This window comes from Podarcis liolepis (genome assembly GCF_965112155.1).
Source record: "Podarcis liolepis genome assembly, chromosome: 3".
Lineage (NCBI taxonomy): Eukaryota > Metazoa > Chordata > Lepidosauria > Squamata > Lacertidae > Podarcis > Podarcis liolepis.
Window position 1 is genome coordinate 70,920,775 of NC_139557.1, and position 26,002 is coordinate 70,946,776.

At 42.3% G+C, this 26,002-nt stretch overlaps 1 protein-coding gene across 1 annotated transcript in view; it reads left to right on the forward strand.

Annotated features, from left to right (window-relative positions):
* Positions 1–26,002, forward strand: part of FNDC1 (fibronectin type III domain containing 1) — an 89,052-nt gene that overhangs the window by 32,792 nt on the left and 30,258 nt on the right. Inside the window, exons 2-11 of the mRNA XM_083496371.1 lie at positions 5,276–5,485; positions 7,936–8,053; positions 9,394–9,581; positions 11,225–11,332; positions 14,294–14,482; positions 15,526–18,591; positions 19,581–19,699; positions 19,789–19,900; positions 20,565–20,921; positions 25,470–25,535. Of these exons, the coding sequence (XP_083352497.1) occupies positions 5,276–5,485; positions 7,936–8,053; positions 9,394–9,581; positions 11,225–11,332; positions 14,294–14,482; positions 15,526–18,591; positions 19,581–19,699; positions 19,789–19,900; positions 20,565–20,921; positions 25,470–25,535 (4,533 nt within the window). The remainder of the gene's footprint in view (positions 1–5,275; positions 5,486–7,935; positions 8,054–9,393; positions 9,582–11,224; positions 11,333–14,293; positions 14,483–15,525; positions 18,592–19,580; positions 19,700–19,788; positions 19,901–20,564; positions 20,922–25,469; positions 25,536–26,002) is intronic.

Below are 26,002 nucleotides of genomic sequence, written 5' to 3' on the forward strand. Positions count from 1 at the left end.
TAAAGGGGATATGGAGAGGGTAGAATGCTTTGGGTAAATATAGGTGAGGCCTGCAGCAAAATGTTGCAGTATGGAGTACTGCCTGATCAGCATTCCACTCGCTCCATTCTATTCCCCCCTCCTCTTACAGTCAATGAGCATTCTATTGCTATGGAGCATGCTCAGTCTTCATCAGGCTTTGTGTTTGCCCCGCCCCCCGCCCCGTCTAGCATTCCATGCATGGCTACTGAGCATGCATAGCCTTCATTGGGTTGTTTAAGGGATTTCTCCTCCCCTTAATTGGGGGGGAGTTTGCTTCAGTCTATAATTCATTATGTTTTCCTATTATTCCATATCCTTTATGGATGTCTATTTGTGACTTCAAAGTGAGATTTCCATCTTCTACCCATTCGCAGCCTGTGTTGGAGATGCTTCTGCCACAATTTGTGTGTCTCCGTAGTTCAAAATACTTGGGAATGTGTGTTGACATTTGTTCTCTTTTTTGTCTCCCCAACCCCCTTTTTCCTATCTGCACATCACATAACCTATTTGCTTGTTGGAAGTAATGGCTGGTGACTGTATGTTTAACAAATGATGCAAATTTAGCTGGTGTATCCTGAGAGTTGTTGTTGGATATATACTGTATTTTTCCGTGTATAAGAATAGGGTTGGTTTTTTTTACCCAAAAATTAGGTTTCAAATTGGGGCTCGTCTTATACACAGGTAGTGCTGAGGGGTGTTTTCTTAATTTGGAGTCCCCCAAAATAGGGGGCGTCTTATACATGGGGGGGGGGGCGTCTTATACACGGAAAAATACTGTACTATGTAACTTGTGCCTTCCTAGAACTACCATGCTTGCAAACATCTTGCAACCATGATTTCAGGGTATCTGTTATAATATGCCACAATGGGCATATTATTGTCCCTATTTTCCAGGGATAGTCTCAGATTTACAGAAACTGTCCTGGTTTCTGATTTGATCCTGGAATGTCCCACTTTTCCTTAGGATGACCCTATTTTCATTGGAGAAATGTTGCCGGGTATGGAGTTATCTGACCCCTGAGCCATCTGAAGGCAGCCCTGTACAGAGAAGTTTTAAAATGTTTAAAGTTTTTATTATGTTTTTATTTGTGTTGGAAGCCGCCCAGAGTCACTGGGGCAACCCAGTCAGATGGGCTGGGTGGGGTATAAATAATAATAATAATAGGACATCCCTATTTTCATCGGATAAATGTTGGAGGGTATGGTTCTTGTTTTGTTCACCTCTAAACAAATCAGTTTCAGCTCCTTGCCATAAACTGTCAGAGATGTCTCTAAGTGTCATTGGCTCCTGGCATTTCCTTTCTGATATTCCAAACACGTGGAACATCTGGACACCATATCTGAGTATTCATGCCTGGCCAATTTAGTATGTCATTTCCCTCCCCCTGCTTTTTTTGCACAATACAATGCCAAAGCATCCTGTCTGAATCTTCTTTAATATGCCTGGTGTCAGTGGTTTTTGGAATAACGATTCATTCTCCTTGGAGTACAAGTCCCCTTTCTGTTGTTAACTCTGCTTTGATGCTCCAGAAGTCCTTAATTTCCCATTGCTCTTGAGACTTGATTTTGGGCCAATCTCCTTTTATCATCCTAATAAACTTTTTCATAGTTTCATCTTTGTTTCTTATTTCTTCCATTTTCTCTTCAGTGGCTGGAATGCTTGTGAATATCATGTGTCAAAGAGCGAGTTAGCAGTAAATCACACGGTCAAAGTTGGAGTTAACGGTTTATTAGCAAAAACACAATCTTCACAGCAGCTCATCTCTGGTAGGTCTGGCCACATTAATCAGTTGCCCAGACTGAAAGTCCTCACCTCCCCACACCACAGCCGTCAAAGTCCCTTCCTCTCCAGGGGTTTCCTAACAATCAGAGACTGCCCCTGCGTGTTCAGCCTGCCACTGCTCTGCCCATTTCAGCTCTCTTCTGGTTCTGGGAGACAATGGGGGAAGAGAGCTTGTCACAGCAGGATGGGGAGAGACCCATGGCTCTTCACCAGCCTGACTGATCTCTGCCTCTTGGCCTCCCTTCTCCCACTCTCCTGTTTCAACTTCTGCCTCTTATTCTGGACTTCTCCCAGCTCACTAAGCCCTGTTACCTCTTCCCAGTCTTCTCCCTCTTCTATCTCTGACCACTCGTCGTTGTAACACTGCTACTCCCCAGGCTCTGAGCTTTCTTCCCTTGGTGGTTCCATGGCTGATTCCTCCCACCATCCTTCTGCGTCCAACCTGTCCATGACATCAAGTGTACTTGCTGCTCCAGAACATCTTCCTTTGTAGCAGAGGCAGTTAACCTATGGCCCTTCAATGGTTGTTGGACTTCAGCATCCATCAGTCCCAGCTAACTGATGGGAGGTCTATCCTGACAACACCTGGGGGGGCTATGAGTTTCCCACCTACTGCTGTATAGCATTCTTTCTAGGTAGAAATGTTTTGGTTGAAAAGTTTGCTTGATTTATTTCTGTCCTTGGTTTATAGCTAGTTTTTCAGACGATATTTCAGAAGCAGGGGAAAACATTGTTTACAATCTGGCTGCACAATCTGGCTCAAGTTGGCCCCTCAACTTGAGGCTTCTTCAGTATGTTCTCCAGTGGCTTGTGGTCTGTCTTCACCATAACTGTTGTTCCACCATAGATGCATTGATGGATATTTGCACAATCTACCACAATTACAAACATTTCTTCTCATCCCTAAGCCTCCACCAATTGTGTAAAGTTTACTTATCACTGCTAACCCTGGAGAAAATCTGACTAAACAGTTAAACATTCCCAATATAGTTTCCATCTCTGATATGGATGTTGAGGTTAGCAGTTGTTACATTGCTGCAGTTTTGCCTTAGATCTGGTTTTATTTCTTTTGGAGCCAGTATAAGGCCAAAAAAGTAATATTGCTGATCTTTATCTGCATTTTATTTTGATTTAGTTTCTGGGTTTTTCTTTCTGCATCTTTGCAGCTGTGTTGTCTGGTTTTGTTTCTTCCACATAGAGCCATGCATTAGTGTATCAACAGTAATGATTTTGACACCTGGTAATTCAAGGATGGAGAACCTATGGCCCTCCAGGTGGTGCTGGGCTCCAACTCCCACCAGCCCCAGCCAGCTTAGCCAATCACCAGGCATGATGGGAGTTGGAGTCCAACAACACCTAGAGTGCAATAAGCTCCCCATCTGCACTGTAACCCTTCTAATAATCAATGGATTTTCCTTTGAAAGATTCCTGGGTGGAGGAAATTCCTAAAGGCACCCTGCTGAAGTTCCATCAGCCTTCAGTGCCTTGACTTGTGTCAGTTGGCTGGTTCTTAATCAAGCATCAGCTGCCAGTATCTTGTTTGTGCATTCAATATATTTAAGTCTTTGGCTTGTGACAGCTTGTATGTAAGAAGCTTGTAGTGTGCTGTCAAATTTAAATCTCTTGGATTGAAGACGTTAACTCTGCAGCCACCAAAGAGTTTACCCAATCTGCCACTTCGTCTGCACTTGCCAGTACTCCAGTTTGCACCATGTTCCATTTCAGTTTTTCTCTTTGAGAACAAGATTAATGTTTCCAAGTGCATGAACAACTGGTTATGCATCTGGCTTCAACTCTGTTTGACACTGGTTTGGTACACAGCCTAGATCTGCAAATTCATCTGCAAGCATTCTTTCCGTTTTTGCTTTCTTGGGGCCAAACTATACCTTGTGCTTTATGCATAGCATGAAGCTCCATCTCCATTTTTCTTGACTCACTTACAGCCATAGAGGGATTCCAGTTGTTACTGGGGCCACAGTGCACAAGGAGAGAAGGTTTATCACTTCCCTCCCTAGCCGTAAGCAACAATCGCCCCCCTTGCAGTGCTACAAAGTTTTGTACAAAAGTTCTCATTGGCACCAAAGGGTACTGCTTTTTTTTTTAACCAATGCTTTCAAGGCAGACAGATGCCAACAACAATAATAGCCATGATGGTGGGTTGTTTTTTTTTTGGGGGGGGGGAGATGTTATGACTAGAGAAGGAAGGGATAAGCCTTCCCCTCCTCATGCAGGCCAAAGACTCTTGATATTTGGTCTAAAGGAATGTGATTGTTTATCTTGTTCCATATCTTATGATAGGGCAGAGCTACATATTGTATATAGCTCTGACAACAAAAAGTCTGTAGAGACTAACAGATTGATTACGGAGTAAGATTTTGCAAACTAGAATCCACATCTTCAGCTGGCATGCGATATACAAGGGTAGAGGAAAAAAAATGGGGCCAAATGACTCTGAAATGTAAAAATAATAATTGTGTGGGACTACTCTATGTACAGCTTAAAAGAAGCACTGTGACCATTTGCAACAGCAATAATTGGTGTTTCTCAGCTGTTGTTCTGAATAGTCAGTTTACTTACCTTAAGCTTTCTATAGAATTGCCACAGTCCTTTTGCATTTTGTAGCCATTCCTCCCTTATTTTTTCTCTATACTCCCTTCCTCTAGAGTAACATAGCATGGGTACTCTCCAGAAAATGAGGTTGTATGATTTTTTTTTTTAAATCATGTAAAACACCTGTAGTTGACTTTCAGTTGGGAAGGGAAGGGAAGGGAAGGGAAGGGAAGGGAAGGGGTAGAAAAGTGAGCGTTCAGCCCTTTCCTTCCCAACCACTCAAAATCTTACAGTTCTTTATAGACAGCCAGGCCTTATCAAAGCTAAACAACCAAACTCATTTCAAGAATGGGTGGGTGTATGGTAGCTGCCCTTGCTGAATCCTCAGATTCTCAGGGAGCAGAGCAATGAGCTGCTGGCAGTGGCGGAGCTTCATGCTCCAGCACCGGGGGGCAGAGAGCAGGTGGGGGCGGGGCTGGCGCACATCCTGGGGGTGTGGCATGCCACTTGCAGGATGGGTGTGCAGCTGCGATGGCACTCCACTGGGATTGCACTGCCGGGGGCGGTGTGCTCCACCCACACTCCTCTTCCTCCACCAGTGGCTGCTGGCACCTCCTAATCCCTTCAATGGTTGTCAACCTGGTGAACCCTAAGCCTTCTTGGGAGTAGTGTAGAATCGAGAAGCCCCACCGGACCCTTAAAGTGATGAATTGGTTATTTATCCTCCTTGCACCGCTGCTTCATTTCTCTAGCCTTATCTCAGATTCATCATTTGTCAAGCTTGTCTGCTCAATGAATAAATCGTGAAGGTAAAAAAAAGAAAGAAAAAAGGTGCCGCTTATGTTGAATAGTTAACACATGAAGAGCGCTTAAGAGTAACTCTTGATTTGTGTGTTTGTGTGTTTGTACGTTTTTTTGAAGAGAAGGAAGTGCCAAGCAGACCTTTAAGAGTGCGCGGCCGACCATCGTCAGCTGACAGGGCGTTTGTTCGGTGGAGGCCACCCCATTCTCCAGGTTCAAGGAGCCTACGCAGATATCCAGGTTACCTCTTGGGGTATGGAGAGAGCAGCAGAAAGATGAGTTATAAGCCACTGCCAAAAGAAGAAAGAAGTCATGAGGTTAAAAGATTAGGTAAGTCAAGGCCAAAGTTTATTTCACACAAAATAATGTTTGGCACTTTTGTTTGGGATGGTGAAGCATTGGGTTGGGTTCAACTAACCAGGCGCCCTAGCGGAAGCCAATGCAAGGGCACCCAATAGTCAATAGGGCTCCCCCCCCCCCGTGCTATCCCCTGTGCCACTCTAGAGGGTCAGGAGAATGCCCAGAACAGTGCACAGTGGGGTGTGGGTGTGTTCTGCTGGGCAAGTGGAAACATTTGTGCTGATTCCTTCTCCCTAGTAATTTGGTTCAGTGGGTTAATTCACTCATTAGAGCAGATTCCTGAAAGTGTCTAATACACTTATATCTAGAATTTGACTGCATGTGTTATGATCTGCTATGTAAGCAGTTATAGGTGTTTAATTAAGCAAAAGGAAAATCTTGACCAGGACAAAAAAGGCAATGGCGTGTATCCAACTAAGTTCTCCTCAAAGGTGACCCATTGAAATCAATGAGCCCAAAATCATCATGCACATTACTTTCACTGGGTCCACTCTGAGTATGACTACTGTTATGTTGAATTACTCAAACTAAGTTGCAGTAACTTCATAGAAGAGGTAGCTTATAATTTTTGTAATGTTTCAGCTAAATTGAGCGTTAGCAAGCCAAGTATTACTCCACTTACAACAGTTTAGTGGAGATAAAACTTGGCAACAGTATTAGAACCAGTAGGTTTCATTGGTTTAATTGACCCAAGCTTCAGTTAATTAGTCAGAGGAGTCCAGTTTCAAATATTAGGGGTCAATTTTAAGCAAAAGAGCTTCAAATTAAGGGCAAACCTGTACTTTGTTTAAGCCTCATTTGGTTCTGATGTTACATACTCCACATCTTTAGAAGTTGTGTGCCACATTTTAAGAAAAAACATCAACAAACTGCTCACTGAATCGCCAGACAAAGAGAAGACAGAATCATAGAATTGTAGAGTTGGAAGGGACCCTGAGGATCATCCAGTCCAACCCCCTGGAATGCAGGAATCTTTTGCCCAATGTGGGATTTGAACCCATGATTCTGAGATTAAGTATCTCATGTTCTTCCCACAAGTTATCCCAACCAACAGAAGTTATCAAAATTTGTCCGATGGGTTTGCATAGCCCCTTGGTTAGTGTTTCCATATGAGGTAAAATGTAGAGGAATTTCAGAGTAGAACAGCTGAGGAATTTCCTACAGGAAAGTGTTCAGGTGTGGAAACCCCAAAGGTGATTCCTCTTTGAGAGAATTGCATGTGAGGTGTGGCATTATAATTCACTACATGGTGCGTGACTGCTACTTCATACTCAAACTGAGACTCAGAAGAGAAGCTGGTTTAATTTCTGTGTAAACAGCGCAGGAAATCCAGCTGTAACTTGTTAGCTCAAGATGGAACAATGGCAAATGAAGTCACCCTAAGCGGAGGTGGGAAGAGCAACTGGTGGGAAATTAAGGTTAGAGGCTCTTGTCCAAGTTCTAACCTCAAGTTGGCTGTTCTGCCAGTCCGCCAATGCATGTAGGAATATGCGGAGCAAGGTGAAGGAGGTTGCCTTGAAGGAAGGAAATGACAATCAGCTTAATCTTAAAAAGCAAAACTCATATTGGCTGCAGCATAGCCAATGCAGATGTAATGGAATAATCTTATCTTCATGTGGTACAGTCTTAAACTATCTGATCTAATTTGTCCCCGGGGAAAAGAGATGAAATCCTAGTTACTTAGTGATGAATTGGGAACAGGTGGTGCAAGATAGGAAGCAGAGACTTTGGTTTTAGCTGGTTGACTTGTATAGTGTTGGTGTGTGTTGAGTAGTTCTTACTGGTTTCAGCCCATGGCCCTGGTCACAGGGAATTGTGCCACATCCGTGGGTGGCTATGGAAACTAAAGAAGGCTGGCGTGGAACCATCATTCAATATTTTTAAAGAAGAAACCTGCTAGGATTCACACTTAATTGGATACTGTGCCCTCTACCAGTCTTGCAGCCTGTTCCCAGATGTGTGGAGGCTAGTTGGGTTCACTCAGGAGTCCAATAACATCTGGAGGGCCACAGGCTTCTCCATCCCACGCTTTACTGCATTTTAAGATTGATACTGACATTTCTAATTTAGGGTTTGGGGGGGGGGAACAAATGAATCACAGTATTCTATATTTTTGAGACTATGCCTGCTATAAATTACCAGTATTTAACTCCAGCCATTTGAGCCATTGATCATGGTTTACTAACATGAGTAGCCAGCCTGTAAGTGGCCATAATAGTAAAGAAAGAAGGCCCTGATTGAGGTCGCCCATCTGAGGTTGAGTGGGCTAAGGGGCTAATCAGGATAATTATGTAAGCAGGACCATTAAGCCTGGCCCATTATAGAAGCATCATGTAGTTCTATTGCAATAAGAGGCCAGTGCTAATAATGATGATGTCCAGAATTCTCATTACTGACTCACTGTTGTGGTTGCATTTCAGAAGAGGATGAGCTGGAGGAGACAAAAGACGTTGCTGTTCGTGTAATGTCTTCTCAGTCCGTGCTTGTTACCTGGACAGATCCCATCTATGAGAAACAGAAGAAGCCCGTCTCCTCTAGGTACTAGACTTTATTTTGTTTGCATCTGGATATGCCAGAGGTGTTCCAAGTCCAACCTGTATGAAGCTACTGAAAGATGGCATGGTCAGGGGATCACTTCAGGATAAAATAAAGCGAGTGGTTTCATGCCTTCCTTTGCACATGAGTAATAAGGCTGACCTGTACTAGTGCCAATCCACAGCATGTCTGGCGCATCTTGGTGGGTATCTGACCTCAACAGCCTGCAGTGTACTGCCTAGCAGACTGGTGTCCCTTTTTCATTGCAGATAAGGTGTGAAAAGTATTGTTGTGGATGGTCACGCCTTCATTTTCCAGAAGTGGTATTGTTTTTCTTCTGTTAGGATTGTTTTTAATTCAGCACATGAAATAGATGAGGACAGGGAAGAGAGAGAGATATATAAAAGGCCTTACAGAAGTTGCCTTACCAGTGCTGGCTCCACATTGGGGGTTCCTTAGGTATATTTGCCACACTGAGGGCCCTTTTCTTCAGTGCCCATTTACTGAGGAGTGGCTTGCTTGCTAGGGCAGAGCCACAGCTCTAGGGACAAGGCAGCAGCAATGCCAGGACTAGGCAAGCACCTTTGGAGTCAGTCTGTCACTCCTACTGGTGCACCTGCAACAGCTCTGATCTTGCTACCACCACAACCCTCCCAGTAAGCGCAGTGATGCTGCTGCTGGGAGGCTATTGTTCTGGCTTTGCCCCACTGGGTGAACCACTCTTGCATTTCCATTTGGAAGCGTTTTTTCCAACACCTCATGCTGGAGCATTGCGCAAAGACAGTGAAACTTAGTTAGAGCTGCTTGTGAAAGCTCTTACAGAAGCATGAGAACCATTAGGGTTGCCATATTTTAAAAAGTGAAAATCTGGACACAAAAGTTGTTGAGCTTTCTTGGGCAAGGTTTTGAGCTTTTTGTGGTCAAAGTTGCTGAGCTTTTTTGGCAAAATCACAAAAATGACATTTTTGAGGTATTTTTCAGGAAGGTCAACAAAAACGACACTGCCAGCATGGGTGCTGCCATACGTCCGGATTTTCCCAGACATTTTGCCATTTTCCGCCCGGACACTGCTTCTGATTGTGGTATTCTGGGTGTGTCTGGGAAATTCCAGACACTATGATTTAGTGTAGAAGATCATGTGACACACGGTTAATTTTAAGGACACTCCTGTGTTTGAGGAAATGTGATCATGGCCTTATTATTGTGACTCAAAATTTCTATGTCCCCCAAACATTTAACTTGTACTTCTGCTGAATATAGTCCAATGGACTTGTGATGAGCTGAAGAGTTATAGTTGTGCTTTATATCTTCTGACTGTGCATTCTTCCATGTTTTATTCTAAGGCAGTACACTGTCCGTTACCGAGAGAAAGGGGAATCAGCGAGGTGGGATTACAAACAAATACCCAACAGAAGGGTGTTGGTAGATAAACTGATTCCAGACACCATGTATGAATTTGCAGTTCGAATCTCACAGGGAGAAAGGGAAGGCAAGTGGAGTGCCTCAGTTTATCAGAGAACCCCAGAAGCAGGTATGTATTATATTTAAGAATGTGATTTATACGAGTTAATTGCTTGGGGTTGGATCTGAGACTACTTGGGGCTGCTTTACACAGAATTCTACATCATTCAACATCTCATTTCTTAGTGACTCAGCATTTGATTACCCAACTGAAAAGAATTGTGTTTGAGGGCCATATATGATGTTCCACCATATGGGTACATGCTGCCCAGATGCATTTCATGGGAGGAATTCAATGTGTTCCATCAGCACAAGTCTTTCAGCTTGACTGATGGAACAATCCCCCCTCTTCTCCCATTGTGCACTGTTCTGGGAGTTGTCCTGATTCCCCCTGAGCCAATTTGGGGATGGGCATGAGGGAGCGCGGGGGAGGGAAAGGGGAAAGCCCCATTGTACACCTGGAAGTCATTGCACAGGGCTTCCACTGATGGGACTCGTCAGGTGAATCCTGCCACAATCATTTTGCTCCCCTCTCTTCTACTCTAATACAGTATCTAATAGAAGAGTTTGGATTTGATATCCCGCTTTATCACTACCTGAATGAGTCTCAAAGTGGCCAACAATCTCCTTTCCCTTTCCTCCCCCACAACAAGCACTCTGTGAGGTGAGTGGGAATGAGAGATTTCAAAGAAGTGTGACTAGCCTAAGGTCACCCAGCAGCTGCATGTGGAGGAGCGGAAATGCGAGCCCGGTTCACCAGATTGCAAGTCCACCGCTCTTAACCACTACACCACACTGGCTCTCAAGATAATAGCACGTATCCTGTGCTGTGATGTCACACCATTCTTTGTTTCTGTCCCCAACTCACTCTACATCATTGCCCCTTGGAAGTGGTCACAAAATGTGGAAACTTCATAGCATGGGCAAGTTTTGACAGGCATAATGGAGAATGAGGAGTAGGTAAATGCACTTCTACTATTTTGGGTGAAAGGTGTACATTTTACTGTGACGTCTCCTTTGGGCCTTAAACTCACATGAACATTTGTGTATGATGGTGTCAGTGCCATGCACACAAGTAAGAAAAAGAGGCTGGTTTTGTTCAGGTTCTTTTAGTCCAGTCTTCCCCATCTTTGTTTCCTCCAGTTGTTGTTGGACTCCAGTTCCCATCATCCCTGACCATGGAACATCCTGGCTCAGGGATCATGGAGTCCAACAACACCTGGAGGGAACCAGGTTGGGGAAGAAGAAGAAGAAGAAGAGTTTGGATTTGATATCCCGCCTTTCACTCCCTTTAAGGAGTCTCAAAGCGGCTCACATTCTCCTTTCCCTTCCTCCCCCACAACAAACACTCTGTGAGGTGAGTGGGGCTGAGAGACTTCAGAGAAGTGTGACTGGCCCAAGGTCACCCAGCAGCTGCATGTGGAGGAGCGGAGACGCGAACCCGGTTCCCCAGATTACGAGACTACTGCTCTTAACCACTACACCACACTGGCTCTCTCTAGTCCTGCTCTAGTACATTTCCAAAGTGTTTTGCAAAATCTGGATTTTTAAAAAACAACACCAACACCATCCACCAAAAATGTGGTTGCTTTCAATTTGCTTCAGGTGGCACCTACCTCTTTTCAAATGCCTGGATCCCACCGCCCAACTCCATTGCTTATTTTCACTACTCCTTTCCCCCTTTTTCTTTTTGGTCTGTTGTATATGTCACAGCTCCCACTGGTGCTCCAGAAAACCTGAATGTTTGGCCAATCAAAGGCAAAACAGCAACTGTTGCTGCTACCTGGGATGCTCTTCCAGAGAGTGAAGGAAAAGTGAAAGGTAGGTGGCGACCACATAGAAATTACTGTATGTATCACCTTGAACTGTAAATCACCTTGAAATTAACATGAAAGGCAATTAATACATTAACAAATTAACAAACTAACACGAGAGGTTCTAAGCTCCAGCTCAGGTAGAGCCGCTGAGCAAAGTTGAAGGAAACCACATATTCAATCCTGAAAATCCAGTGGCTATAATGTACTCAGCTTCTGTTTGTGGCTTGAAAATCCTGCTGCTCTGCTCTAGGTCCAGGGCTGGGGGATCTGTGGCTCTCCATATCTTCTTTGACTCCCATCAACCACAGCCAGAATTGCCAAGGATCAATGTTGATTGGGTTATAGTCCAACAACATCTAGAGGGCTGCTGGTTCTCTAGCCCTGTTTTAGGTAATATGCTCTTATTGCCTGGTGGTCTGCTGGCAGGCTGAAATGTCTTTGGTTGTTCGCAGTGCTTGCAAACAGAGGACTTTCAGCTGTGGAACATTTTGACCTTGACTCCTGAGTGCTCAGCTACACCACAGATCTAAAATGGCCTGGTAGATTTTCCTTCTCTCCCATGTGTTTTAGTTTTGTGAGGGACCAGTTAAGAGAGAATTCCTGTAACTTTCATTGAGCCACAGTCCCTCAGATTTTCTTTGACTGCTTGATTCTCTTTGCTACCTTTTTTCAAGACATTTCTAGCCATCAGCATGATCTATAGGCAAGTTCCAAATTCTACACCATAACCCCACATAGAGGGGAAGGCTGTGCAGACAGACCAGCATGGAACCAAGGTGTGGGTCAAGAATGCTGAACTGGAAGAGACTGGATTATACAGGGTGGTGAAAGCAGCCACAAGAGAGGTCTATTTTTAATTTGCACAGATACTCTGACTCCTTCTGTTAACACTAGATGAATTTTGTTCATCTATCCAAATATTGCCTATTTTGGAAGAACACGTGCCCTGTGTAGCTATTGCTGGCAAGCCGTGGTATTACGTGTCCTGTAAATGGCTGGTAGAGTCTATATTTTTCAAAGATAGTATTATCCACTTGTCTTTATTTTGAATTTTCTGTTGTTTTGAGTTATCACCATAGGCACCACTTTTTATATATACAGAAGCAAATTCTGAATACAGCAGCTCATGCAAAGCAATTGCTCCACTTCTGGTACTGCAGAAAAGGGACTGATGCTTTGGGATCAAGAATTCAGAGTTAAATTCTGTAGAGGAAGCATTTTTACACAGCAAATCAGTTGTGGAGTGGAGGGGCTCATGTGATCTTTATTTGGGTTGAATGTAGAGTTGGGGGGAGGGCATTAATGTCTCTTACAAACTGATTGATTCAATTTGAATCTAAAGGAAAATCTGTCAAATATTCCCTTTTCGAAATATGGGAACCAAAATACAGTAATCTTTTGAAATTCACACTTCTCTTAATTTTGCAGTTCTGTCCTCCAACAAACTAGCATTTACAAAAATGCATACATTGGGGAGGGTGTATAAAAAATAATACATAGGTGAAAATAACATACAAAACCAAATTCTATTAGAAAAATGGTTTGCTTGCAAAAATGTGTACGTTACTCAAAACTGCATACAGAAATGCGTTTATTATCAAAATGCTGATGAAATTTCATGAGGATTAAAAACAAACACAGATTGTGGCAGAAACCTGGAGAATTTAAGATCGGAAAAATAAGAAACAGAGAGAATCAAAATGACATATCCTTCTGGTATGAAGCCAAACTGCAAAGTGAAGCATTGTGAGCACAAGCTCCAGATGAGTCAAGTGGCAACAGAGAGGAAAAAATACTGTCCTGACCTACCTATGGCCTTCCTTCTCCAGTTAGCTGTATCTCTTCTCATTGATTCCTGATCTGAAGTCCTGCTGCTTCCCATGCTATTGAGGAAGTGCCAATGCCTTGTGTCAGCTGTGCCCCAGTTTCTGAGAGGGGTGATGCTGGCATGAGGAGGAGCCAGCAACTATGGTGTGGGCTGCTCTCATGTTGCCTGTAGTTTGTTGCCTTACCTTGGCAGTGCAGAAAGGAGCACATCTTCATTGCTATTGGCATTGGGTTGTATCCAGTGAAGTCATCTCGTCTGCACATTGACTTCTGCTTGCAAAACAGAACTTCTCTTCCCTGTCCTCTCCTTCCCTTCCTCCCTCCCTCCCTCCCTCCTGCAAATCTGCTCCAGAGGGTTGGTGGAACCCCTACAACAGATTTGGGAGGGAAGAGGAAAGAGAAGTTCTGTTTTGCAAGCAGAAGTACTTGTGTGAATGGGACAACTTCATTGAATACAACTCATAATTTTAAAAGGTAATAGTAATATCTAAATGCAACTCTAAAAATGACATAGAGCCGTTCTTGGTTATCTTTACATTTAGAGTTGGTTGAGGTGTAAGGCTCTAAGATATCAAATGATTAACATTTCAAGCAATAGCTGGAAGAGTTAAGAGTGCACATCTGGCTTAAACCTTCCCATGCTTGATGGCATATGATGTTGAACCAGGGAAAGGTGGGCATGGTTCACTGAAAATGGCATGGCAGGCCAACCTCAGAGGTCTGGCAAGCCTATCTAAGCCCATGGGCCATAGGTCCATCAGCATTAATATATACCCATGGACTATGTGCCTTTTATCAACTCTTATTATTTTAATAAACAGCTGATTCACCGTGTTATTTGCAAAATCTTATGATGTCCAAGGTAGGGGTGGTAATATAAATGATAAATAGTGAGTGAGAGAGTTGGGTATTTAGTTAAATATATTTGGACATTTGCAACTAAAAAGGCTGACGGAATGTTTGCTCAACTTACTATGTATATGATGTCTTTGATGCCCCAGCTGTTGACTTGACGTGCATTGCCAGTGTATTAATTTTAGTAATGCACGTTCTAATTCATCCTACCCATACAGTCTGTCCGCTGGAAACAGGATTGTTTTCAGTTTCCTCCTTCCAACCGTCTGCCAAATCATTTCAGAATACATTCTCTCATACGCCCCCGCTCTCAAGCCCTTCGGAGCAAAGTCCATTTCCTACCCGGGAGATACGACATCCGCCCTAGTGGAAGATCTGCAGCCTGGGGAGCGCTATATTTTCAAAATTCGCGCCGCAAACAGGAGGGGCCAAGGGCCTCAGTCTAAAGCCTTCAGTGTTGCGATGCCAGCAAGTAAGTATGATGTTGTCACAGTTCAGCCAGCCAGTTTCCTCTTTGCTATTTTGCCCTATGTTCCATTAAAAGCCATTGGATCGCTCTGGAGTGGTGACTTTGGAGTGGGTGGGCCATGTAAACATTCTACAAGTTGGCTAAAGTATATTAGATTTCAGTGTAGAAACGAACATTCTCATCAGAATTCTACAGTTGCCTTTAGAGTGCAATCCTCTGTTGTTGGCTGGTTAGGATGCTGCATAGTCACCTCTACATTGGCCTGTTGCCAAATTGGAAGGTGGGGTGGCTCCACCCATGGGGGCCCTAGCTTTGGCCAGCTAGGTAGGAAGCTACCACTATTGTTTCTTTTACTGTATCTAAAGTCTAAAGCCCTGCAGATTCTGTGAGGGTACTGGACTGCTACTGGCATAACAATTTTAAAGTATTCCATATATATATGCGCTTCCCAATCCTTTTGAATGTTTGAAATGGCCGTTTACCAAGACAAAGGTCCATCTCACTCATTATTGTGTATTGCCTGGCAGTGTCTCTCCAGGCACCGAGCCACAGTCCTTGCACCCCGGCTGGCATGGAGATTGCAGGGCTTGGGATGTGGTGGTTGATTCAGAACCTCACTGCTTCCTGGTTTGAATTCTTCTGTTTGTCTCAGAGACGGATAGATTTGATCTGCAGTGGCATTTAATTTTTGACATTTCACAACTGATTCCTGCAAGAAGCAAAACAAATGAAAAAGCTTGCAAGTCTTAGGCCCTCACATTTCAAACTAAATTTTTGTCTTAAAATGCAACCTCATAACATTTCAAATTGTCCATTTTTGACTATTTATGCATATTCATTACTGTGTTTATTCCATGGCTATGTGAACGAGAACTGTAGATTTAGGACAGGGCTTTGAATCACCATAATTTAAAACATGGTTTGGGGTTGCTGCCAGAATGTTTCATTAGGCAAGCTATTTTCATTTTCTTTTAATAACAGTTGGTTACTTTTATAGATTTCTATTTAATCTCCTTCCTTCCCCCTGCCCCTCTCTTCTGTTGTAGCCAATATAGGCGAATCAAGTATTGATCAACAAACAAATATTGAAGCAGATTTGGAACCGAAAGCATCTAAGAATTCTGCACCTTCTTCCTCTGTTCACACCTCTTCTGCCTCATCACCGTCCTCTTCCTCTAAGCAAACTTTGGGTCATTCATCTACTTTTCTTGGTGGCAGAGATTCAAAGAGTTCTGCTTCTGACTTAAAGAATAAACTCCTAGCTGGGAGCAGAGTCCCTACCAAGTCTCAGGTGTCTTCTAGAAAGGGAGCAGAGCTAGAAACTGATTCTCTCTCCAGAGAAGACACTGCTGACCACAATCCCTCCAAAGAAGCTGCAAGAGTGCAGCCACAAAATCAGGATGTTAAGAGCAGTGTGAAGTCACACTCCCCAGTTAAACCTCCACACTCTGTCATTTCCTCAGGTAAAACACCTCATAGGTCACGCACACCTGTAAGAACAGGGCAGGCAAGCACTGATAAGCATCGGTCATCACCAACCTCCCTCTTACCACAGCCTTCATTATCTTCCATTCCTAACTATCCCAAAATTGAAACAAAAAATCTAAGACAGAGCAGCTCTAAACTACCTTCTTCCCATGAAGTCACGCTGGATAATCTGCCGGTTGATAATGAAAGTAATGATCAAGTTGACAGTTCAGAGGAAAAACCTAAACCTCCAGAAGTTAAGCATTCAGTTTCACATTCAAATCAGCAGCCATCTGGATCTCGGAAGGTGGTTCAGAATCATCCCACAAAACCATTCCTTCCTTCTGTATCATCTGCAGCCTCAAATTCTCAAAGTCATTCACACCATCCCTCTTATAAACTAGTTCCCCCTGATACCAGTGATGCTTTTGATGCTGATAAAAGCAAAGAAACCGAAAAAAGAGAGCAAAGACCAGGTTCTAGGCTCTCTTCTCCTCAGGGCAGTTCATCTGCATCTGTGCAAACGAGGCCTCTCCTGCACTCTAACCGCCATGTGCCACGAGATCCGAGAGTTTCTGCGGTTGCTGCTGCTGCTACTCATACTTTACCTCACTCACATAGCTCATCTGCTAAACGTAAGGCTGAGGGAAAAGAAGGTTCTGATGTTAATACTGGTGAAAATGATGAAGGAGAAGATGAAGAGAACAGAAGAAGGCCATCTTCTAGATTCAGTTCTAGGTCCTCTTCAAGTTTGTCTGCATCTGAACGCTTTAATTTGTTCAAATATAGATCAGCCCTTACTGCCAACAGATTTGCCAACAAAGGCAGTAATATATATGGTACCAGGACTCCACCCCCGAAAAGCCCCTCTACTACACAGTCTTCAAAGGTTCAACCTCAGTCCAGTTTACGTTTGGCATCAGGCAGTAATCATAGGTCCAATTCCAATAAAGACAAAGAACTGGAGGATGAAGATGAAAGTCCTCTGCCTTCAACTCTTCCTAATGCTTATTCACCATCCTTTTCTAAACAATCTTCTTCAGTGGACTATACCAAAAGGAGGAGTTCTCTGGCTGAACCTAAGAATCATCACAGAGTTATACAAGAAAACTATGGCAAAGAACGAGAAGCTACAGATATAGATTCTTCACTTAAAGTTCAACACTCTGATGCTGTGTCTTCAGTGTCTAGCCAATCCCCTTCATTAAGCAGAACAAACCATCATTCCGGTGTTTCTTCTCAGTTAACAAATGGCCATAGTTCAAGGTCCAGAGCCTCATCTCCATCTTCTGATTCTTTATTAAGGACATCTATGGAAAAGTCAGTTCCTTTACAGCCTCCTGCGTCTAAATATCAACCTGACCATCTTGAGAGCAAAGATACACCTCCTAAGTCGAAGCAAGCCTCACCTTTGTCTAAAAAACCATTGATGGGAAGGTCACATGCTTTATCCCGTAAAACTCTTCATCCAGAAACCAGCTATTCCTCAAAAGCATCAACGGATCAGTCGCAACATTCAAGGAGCCACCTTACACTATCATCCCACCAGAGTAATGAAAAACTAGAAGACAGAGATGATGACAGTTTGGAGGCAAACTATTATAAAGAGGCAAGTGATAAAGAGCAACAGAAGGGTTCTTATTCAATACCTGCCAAAGAAGTCTCTCCATCTAGGAGAATATCTCAGGGAAGAACCAGCTCTCTTTCAAAGCATTCTGAGTCTCAGACCAGTAAATCTGGGCAAAGATCTTCAACTCAGCGAGAGTCTTTAACCTCCTCCAGAGGTTTAGGTCTGTCACCAGGAAAACATACTGGGTCAAAGATTATTGCATCTAGTGAAGATACATCTGATGCCTATAAATTGCCTGCATCTCCTCATCAATCCAAATCTGTTCAGCCAGCATCTACCTCTAACAGAGACCTAGACAAAGACCATCACTACAGCAGAGAAACTTCTTTATTTTCAAAATCATCCTCAACTTCTCTGAGACAAACTCATCCTTCAGTGCCCCGTTATCCATCTGGCTCCAGAGTCCCTACTAGGACAGGATCTCAAACAGACAAAAAATATGGACTCCTGCAGCCAGCCCCAACAAAAGTTGAACTTTCTCTCAAAATGTCATCCTCTAAAACACATCAGTTGATAAACAGTGATGATGATTATGAGGATTATGACCAGTCAGAAATGGAGGAAAATCCAACATCTCCAGCAGCAAAGTGGCCATCTTCTTCAGTTTCTGGGGGCAGTCAAAGCCTAAATAACAATGTTGCTGGTGATAAAAGTAAATCACCAAGCCCTGCATTGCCCCCCAAAGCAAAATTTGCTGAGGAGGAAGTGTACAAACAAGATGAGGAGGAGGAACAGGAACAGCCCACTTCTAAAACATTGAACACTGCATTGAGTAGATCTACTGTTTTAACTTCCAGGTCTTCCCAGTCTTCTAACAAATTGAATACATTGCCTAAAGTGAACTTGGCTTCACCACGTTCCTCTGGTTCTACTTCTGGATCTTCTCAGCTTCATCCCAGTCACTCTGCTTCTCCAACACATTCTTCATCCTCAGTGTCCTCCAATCAACGAACACAAAACTCAAGGTTATCCAACCCTTCTCAACGACAGCAGCTTAGGCTTCCTAACAGGCAAGGTAATGCATTGGTGATGCTTGTATTAATGCTTGTTAACTGGGTGTTCCTCCCATCCCAATCCTTTTATGGAGAATATGTGTTATTATAAGATGCTCCCAAATGTTGTGCTTTGAGATCTCATCAGTGGAAATTGTTTTGTTCTGAAACTATCTATCAGTTCACCTACTTCGCTAAGGGGCTCTTTAATTCCTTGCCTCATTTTGGCCCATCCCCAAATCTCACTGCTCCCAGCTGGCCATTTCTCTCAGAATGTCTCCCTAGTGTGTCCTAATTCACTATTTCTGCAGAAGATTATTCAATTCAAACCTAATATTAGGTAGACCTGATCACTAGTGGGTGAGTATTCAGAGACTTTCATAGTTTTATTCAGGGTATGACCTGATAGGTCAACTGAATTTTATTCCTTAAATTGATTTATTATTGGTCACACAAATCCTGTATATCTAGCTAGTATGTAGAATTTTGATGAAAAACAGACAAAAAACATCCGCAGGTGAAATCTACTATGACATAAGAATATCCCATGCCTAAATATAATGTGTAAAGAAGCCCATAGTAAAATCGTAGTGGTCCCTAATGTCAGACCATAAAAATCACAAATTTGTACCAGTGTGTTGGACATATATCCAGTTTATTCCCACTGAATATAATTGGGCTTGTATAGTTTAATCAGTGTATGTATGCTAACTGTTAGAATCATTGCAAGTTGATTTTTAAACCTGCATCCCAATGGAATACCTGCATTATTTCATAAATGAATATATTGTACAAGTATGTATATAAAATACATTTATATGTTAACATATGTTTTATTAAACAGCTTTGGGGTTTTATAGTTTTATAGTTTTTTATAGTTTTATAGCATACCAATTTTATTAAATAAATATATATTGTGTTATTATAAATATTTGGAACTATAATTTTACTGAATGGACAGAGTATGGACAAAGTAATGGATAATGCATGCTTTGTGTTGTATATATTTCAGGAAATGGTGGCAGGCCCAATCTAACTACAAAACCAGATCAAAATAATAAAGTAGTCCCTGGTACTAATGGAAAGCGAAATGGACAGAAAATAATAAATGGTCCACAAGGAATAAAGTGGGTAGGGTGACCTTATTTGAAAATACTTTTAAGATTTAACGTTATATTATTTCACGTTGGAGAGCCTTTCAATCTACACATTGCTTTTAGATTGTAGATCTTGACCGAGGGCTGGTGCTGAATGTTGAAGGAAGGTACCTCCAAGATTCCCAGGGGAAACCTCTCAGAGTTAAATTAGGAGGAGATGGCCGGACTATTGTTGGTAAGCAGCAATATGAACACGGGGTGGAATGTGGGTTATTCAGAGTATGGGTTCTTGTAACACAGGAGGGGAGACCTGTGGCTCTGCAGGTGTCACGGGACTTCAAACCCCCTCATTATCCGTGACCATTGGCTATGCTGGCTAGGACTGCTGGGAGTTCAACAACATTTGAAAGGTAGCATCTTCTCCATCCCTGTTCTATTGAGTTACTTGATACTTTTTCTATCTGATGAGCAGAAGAGAGCCCATTGGCATAGCAATCTATACAATACAAAGCTATGAAAAAGATGGGAAATTGTGTGTGCGTTTGGTATTCTCTAGATACCAATGCAGCATGCCTATGCATATCATTTGCTGGGAACTGCAGGTGAGGAGAGTGCTGCAGCATTCAGGTCATGCTTATGGACTTCCCATGAGAATATGGTTTGCCCATGTGAGAACAAGATGTTGGACTAAATGGGCCTTTGGCCTGATTCAGCGTGTCTCTTCTTAAGTTACAGGGCAGCCCCTATATCTTGCTAGCTTTGTTGCAACAGAAGTATGTACCTAGTCTTCCTAACAATCCCTCTGCCTCTGCCCCAGTAGTCCCTCAAAGGCCACGAAGCAAAACTTCATGGTATTAACTGTATCTGAGGTAAATTTTTGCCTTCTTTTGTTCTTTTAGATTCCAAAGGAGCTCCTGTAGTAAGCCCAGATGGTTTGCCATTGTTTGGGCATGGGAGATTTAGCAAACCTGTAGCAAATGCACAAGATAAACCAATCATCAGCCTTGGAGGGAAGCCGCTGATAGGCCTTGAAATGGTTAAAAAAACAACCACTCCTTCCACCACCACAACCACCGTGAGGACAACTACTGCCACTACTACTACCACTCCTGAACCTACCACTCCTGAACCAACAACTACTGAGCCACCAACTGAGAAACCACAGCCTACCTGCCCGCCTGGGACTTACGCAGAGTATGATGAAGAGGGGAATATTGTGTTAGGATTTGACGGTCTGCCTGAATGCAATTCCGAAGGTACTGGCTTTTATGCTAGTTTATGTGTATATGTATGTGGTATTTCTATTTAAATAGTTCCAGTCGCAGTGCAGACAGGTAAGATTCGGGTGACAGGTACCTTATATGAACACTGGCCATGGATGAAGCAACAAACCAAGATGGGCCCCCTCCCATTTCCTCCCGTTTTCTGTTGTGATGAATCATCATGTTGCTTGAGTTAGCAGAGATGGAAGAATATTGCATACCGTCCTTTAAAACCAGGAGGAGAAGCACATCCTGGTCTTTAGTTGTGTAAAACTAAATCTCATTCCTAATGAGTATTGGGTGGGTATGCCAAAATAGCACACAAACCTGCCGGCTGCTTTGTTGATAAGACATTAGGGCTGTGGTTCCCAACGTGGGGCACACGCTCCACAGGGCGGCAATTTGATTTTTAAGGGGGGCAATTTGAGAATGAGTTTTTAACAGTGAATGGCCTTTGAGGCTTCCTCCACGTGAACAGGAGTTCACTTTTTGAATAATAAGACTTATATGTCATGGGCATCAGGATTTTAGAGGTGCATAGGTGGGGCGTGGCCAAGAAAAAAGGCTGGGAACCACCGCATTAGGGTAAAGACTTGACCTAAATGATGCGTTTATCATATAGAACAGGGAAGGGGAGCCTATGGTTGTAAGATGTTTTTGGACTACAGCTCCCATTATCCCTGACCAATGCTGGTGGAAGCTGATGGTTATTGGAATCCAACAACATTTGGAGGGCCATGGATTCCCCAGGCCTGATATTGAGGTTAGCATCCTCTGCTTTATATTGTATCCCTGCCACTACCATCATGGAGCTACCATGGAGTGCATGTCACTACTGACCAGATGTTAAGAAGTTTGGTGAATCCCATTTCTTGCTGAGGGGAGTGGGGAGAAGTGTGGTAAGATTTGGCAAGTCTGTACAGATGACTGATTTACCAAGTGGTCATTTTATCATTTTTAGTGTTGCTAATCTAGTTTTGGCTGTTTTTGTACTATGCACTGAAATTTTATTTTTGCAAGTCACTTTGAGACTTCAAGGGAAATGACCAATGAATCAAATAAATGATTGTAAAGATGCACTATGGTAGGTTAACCATTCCATAAATATCAAGGCAGTCAGGACATTGAATATGTATTATCTTGTCACCATCCGTATTATACCCATTCGAATTTCAAAGCCTTCACCATGGAACACCACATAATGAAATGGCTTCCTGCATTTAGCTGGATAATAAAAGACTCTTAAGGAATTACTTATAAAAATGGCCACTAAATGGATTTAGTATCAAGGAACAAGAACGGGATGAGGATGGAGCACTTGGGGTAACAAAGAAGAGGTTAGAAGAAAATGACTAACCATGAACCTGAAAGAGGAAGCAGAATCTCAACAAGAAAAACAAGAAGGGAATGATCCTCCCCTTCTCTTCAAATTTCTACTAGGTGAGTAATCTCTGTTTGAGGGTGTTTTAAAAATAAATAGATCTGAATGAAATTACTATTGTTCATTAGCACTATTGGCCGGGCTCTCTGGAGGAGAGATGAGGGAGCCAGCTGTGAACCACCTAGCCTGGTGAGAAGATCCAGCCCCTTGCCTCTTGGTGTGCAGGAAAAATATTTATTTATTTTCTACCCCACCTTTCCTCCCAAACAAGCCCAGGCACGTTCTTTTGTTCTTTTTCCTGTTAGGGGCTATCTGCACTATATATTTAAAGCAGTATCGTACCACTTTAAACAGTAATGGCTTCCCCCCTCAAAGAATCGTGGGAACTGTAGTTCCTAAAGGATGCTGAGAGTTGTTAGGAGATCCCCTATTCCACTCAGAGGGCTACAATTCCCACAGTGGTTTAACAAGCAATTCCTCTTCTCCAGGAACTAAATAACAGCCAGCTGTCCAGCACCAAGGGATACCTTTAGTATTTCAAATGTAATGCTTTGCATGAGCCCTTGTACATATTGTGTCTGAACCAAACCAAGTTATAGTAAATACCTTTGTGATTTTCTCTGTACATTGCAATATTATTATAAAATTGAATTGTTGATTTTGTCTTATTTTAGTTTGTTGGAATTGGATTTTTTTTTACATGTTATGTATTCTGATGTATATTGGTGTGTGTTGAGAGCTGCTTTTGGCACAGCTCACTGTGGAAAGATGGCATATAAATAAACTAAAACCAAAACTTAAACAAAATTTAAATCAGTAGCCGCAGCCACTGCCTTTGTAGCTGGAGTCAGTCAGAGCCACATTTTCTCAGGCCAGGTGGGAATGAGCAAGACAGAAAACAGGGACCAGGTCATACAGGACTCGCAGCTAAATGTTATCCAAGTCTATGTCATTATTTTTTCTCTCTTGTTTGCGTCCCTGATCTCAAGCCCCATGGGAGCTCTGAGGCATATATGGAGCTCCAATATCAGTGAGGGGCTTTCCACATATATTGCATTGTTAGAGTCTGCTCTGTGGAACACAATGTTTGTGTAAGTGCACACATGTGATCGGAGCTGCTCCTCAAACCAAAATTAATGAATAAGCATGCAAAGACTTCTTGCTTTGGATATGTACGTGCTTAGGGTGATATCTGCCTAAGTAATATTTTGGAATTTGATTTCTCTCTCTGTGTGTATTCTTTTCAGCTACCACTTCTCCAGCTGGCCTGGCCCTAGCATTGCTAACCACACAATATCATTTATGGAGTAAAGCAAATCTATTGAGGGACTGATGCTCTGCAAGATAAACAGCTGTCCCTGTTGAGAAGTCCAAGATTTCAAGGGCTCTTCTTCCTGTAATTCAGATGGAAGTGTGGAAAAACAGAATGCTGCCTGAGCTATTTTTGCTTCTTACACACTGAAACACCTGAGCCGTGTAGCAAGGCACCTGGAGTGTTATGAACATTTCCATGAAGGATAAATGTACGAGCTCTGCTGAACTTAGGCTTGCTGGTTGACAAAAGCAATAATGGAGAGAGCATTGCAAAAAAAGACCACTACTCAAGAACCACATCTGAAGATGGATGCAGTCTTACATTATGTATATTGCTACCAAATGCAGTAAAAATTAGCCTGCTAAGAAAGTTCCAGAATGTTCTCTCAAGATGGAAAAACAAAGCAGCATACTCAATAGAATACACTGTCATTTCTCAGGAATCCGATATATTGACATGTTTCCAAACAGGCTAAGAAAATGTGGTGTGAAAAATGCTGCTGTGGGTTCTACTAACCCTTTGGTCCAATTTCCTGCTCAGGATTTATAAAGATGACTTTACCAGATATGATTATATTTTATAGTCAGAGAATACACGAGGAGCCCAAGCTTATGTGGCACTGAAACTCCAGACGGCTCAACTTCTTTGAGGAACTTTAGTCAACAAAGCCATTAAAAGCCACTTTTATAACTGCTGCTATCACATTACTGGAAAATATAGGCCTATAAACTTGAAGAACAGTAATAAGCATGAAAGTATTAAAGGACCAGTCTTTTCATATTTCCTGCATATCCGAGTTTCAGTAATTTGCTGGCTGTGTTAATTTTTCTTTTTTCTTTTAAAGATGCTTGGTAAAGCTAGTGTTTTTCTCAGTTAGCTTTGTTCAGTGCATTCAGAATTCACTGGATTGATGCCCAATAGACTTTCTGTAAGCTTGTTGTGGGCGGGGGGGTTAAGTGAGTGGTTGGATGTACCGTCAGGGGACAAGCTTCAAGTGAAAATGATGTGGTTAATATGCTCGTAAGCAGAAATGCTGGCAACACTTTTGTAGAAGAATGAACCATTTTTCTGTTACTCCCTGCTCCCCAGGGTTTGCTTTGACATGAAAACAACAGTTACATTAATTAAACTGCTTTTGAAATATATAAAATGTAAGGGCAGAACCAGGAAATAAAATACTGGTTATGCTTCAAAAACAATGCTATTGCTCAGATATCGTTTACATCTGCTTGTTTGCTACTGAAAATTGAACTTGATCAGCCAGGCATTAACCATTTGCTTTACCATGAATCAGATTAATATTAACATTTTTAAAGCAGTGGATTAGAGTCTGTTTTATGAAGAGTTGCCATAAATAGGCTTTTTAAAAAAGTGAAATATTTGGGAATCTGGTTGACATCAAAAAATATTAACTTGTTTAAGGATAACTATAAAATGTATTCTGATAGCACTTGATAGAAAAATATGGCAAATATTACTAGGCTGTTATAGTCATAGGTTTAAATCTAATTGTTTGCACAGTTGCGCTTCTTACAGAATAGTATCTGTAATTAATGTTTTAAAGGAAGGCATCCATTTAACAATAATCTATATGTAAAAGCCCCAGTGCCCAACATTCTGTCACTTTCTAACATAACCAAGGGACAGAATATACTAGAATAGAACTATGCAGATAGGAGCAAGTAGCTCATGAGCATAGCATCTTTACTAGCTCCCATACAAGTGATTATCTGTCATCCATTTGTATAGGGAAAATAAAGCTTTGCACTGGGTGCACTGTTGTTAGGAAATCTCTAGGGCAAAGGGGGACCTGCTTCATCATTCTGATGTCTTCTTCTTTCCATAGATACATTCTCAGGGCTTGATGCAGATGTGGCGGGAACTACAGAGTCATATGTGATATATGATGGAGGTAAAAGTCCTTTTCTGAAGTGCTTTGAATCCCTTTCCTTTCTGCACTGTGATCTGATAGCATAGAGCCAACACTCAGGTCTAAATACATCTGAACAAGAAAGTGTAGCTTGCTGTTCTGTTTTTAGTACTCTCAGGCTCTCAGAACAACAACCTATCTATCTATTTATTTATTTATTTATATTTTATTTTTTATTTTTTACCGCCAGCCTTCATCAGTAGATCTCACAACATAAAAATACCAGATAAAAAACACAAAATACGTAATAAAAAAGAATAAAAACAAACCAATAATTCCCCCTCCCACGACACATTTTAAAGTGTATTGGATGGATGTCAATCAGCCAAAGGCCTGGTTGAAGAGAGGAATGTTTTGCCTGGCGCCTAAAGGTGTATAATGAAGACACCAGCCAAACCTCCCTGGGGAAAGCATCCAACGAATGGGGAGCTACTGCAGAAAAGGCCCGT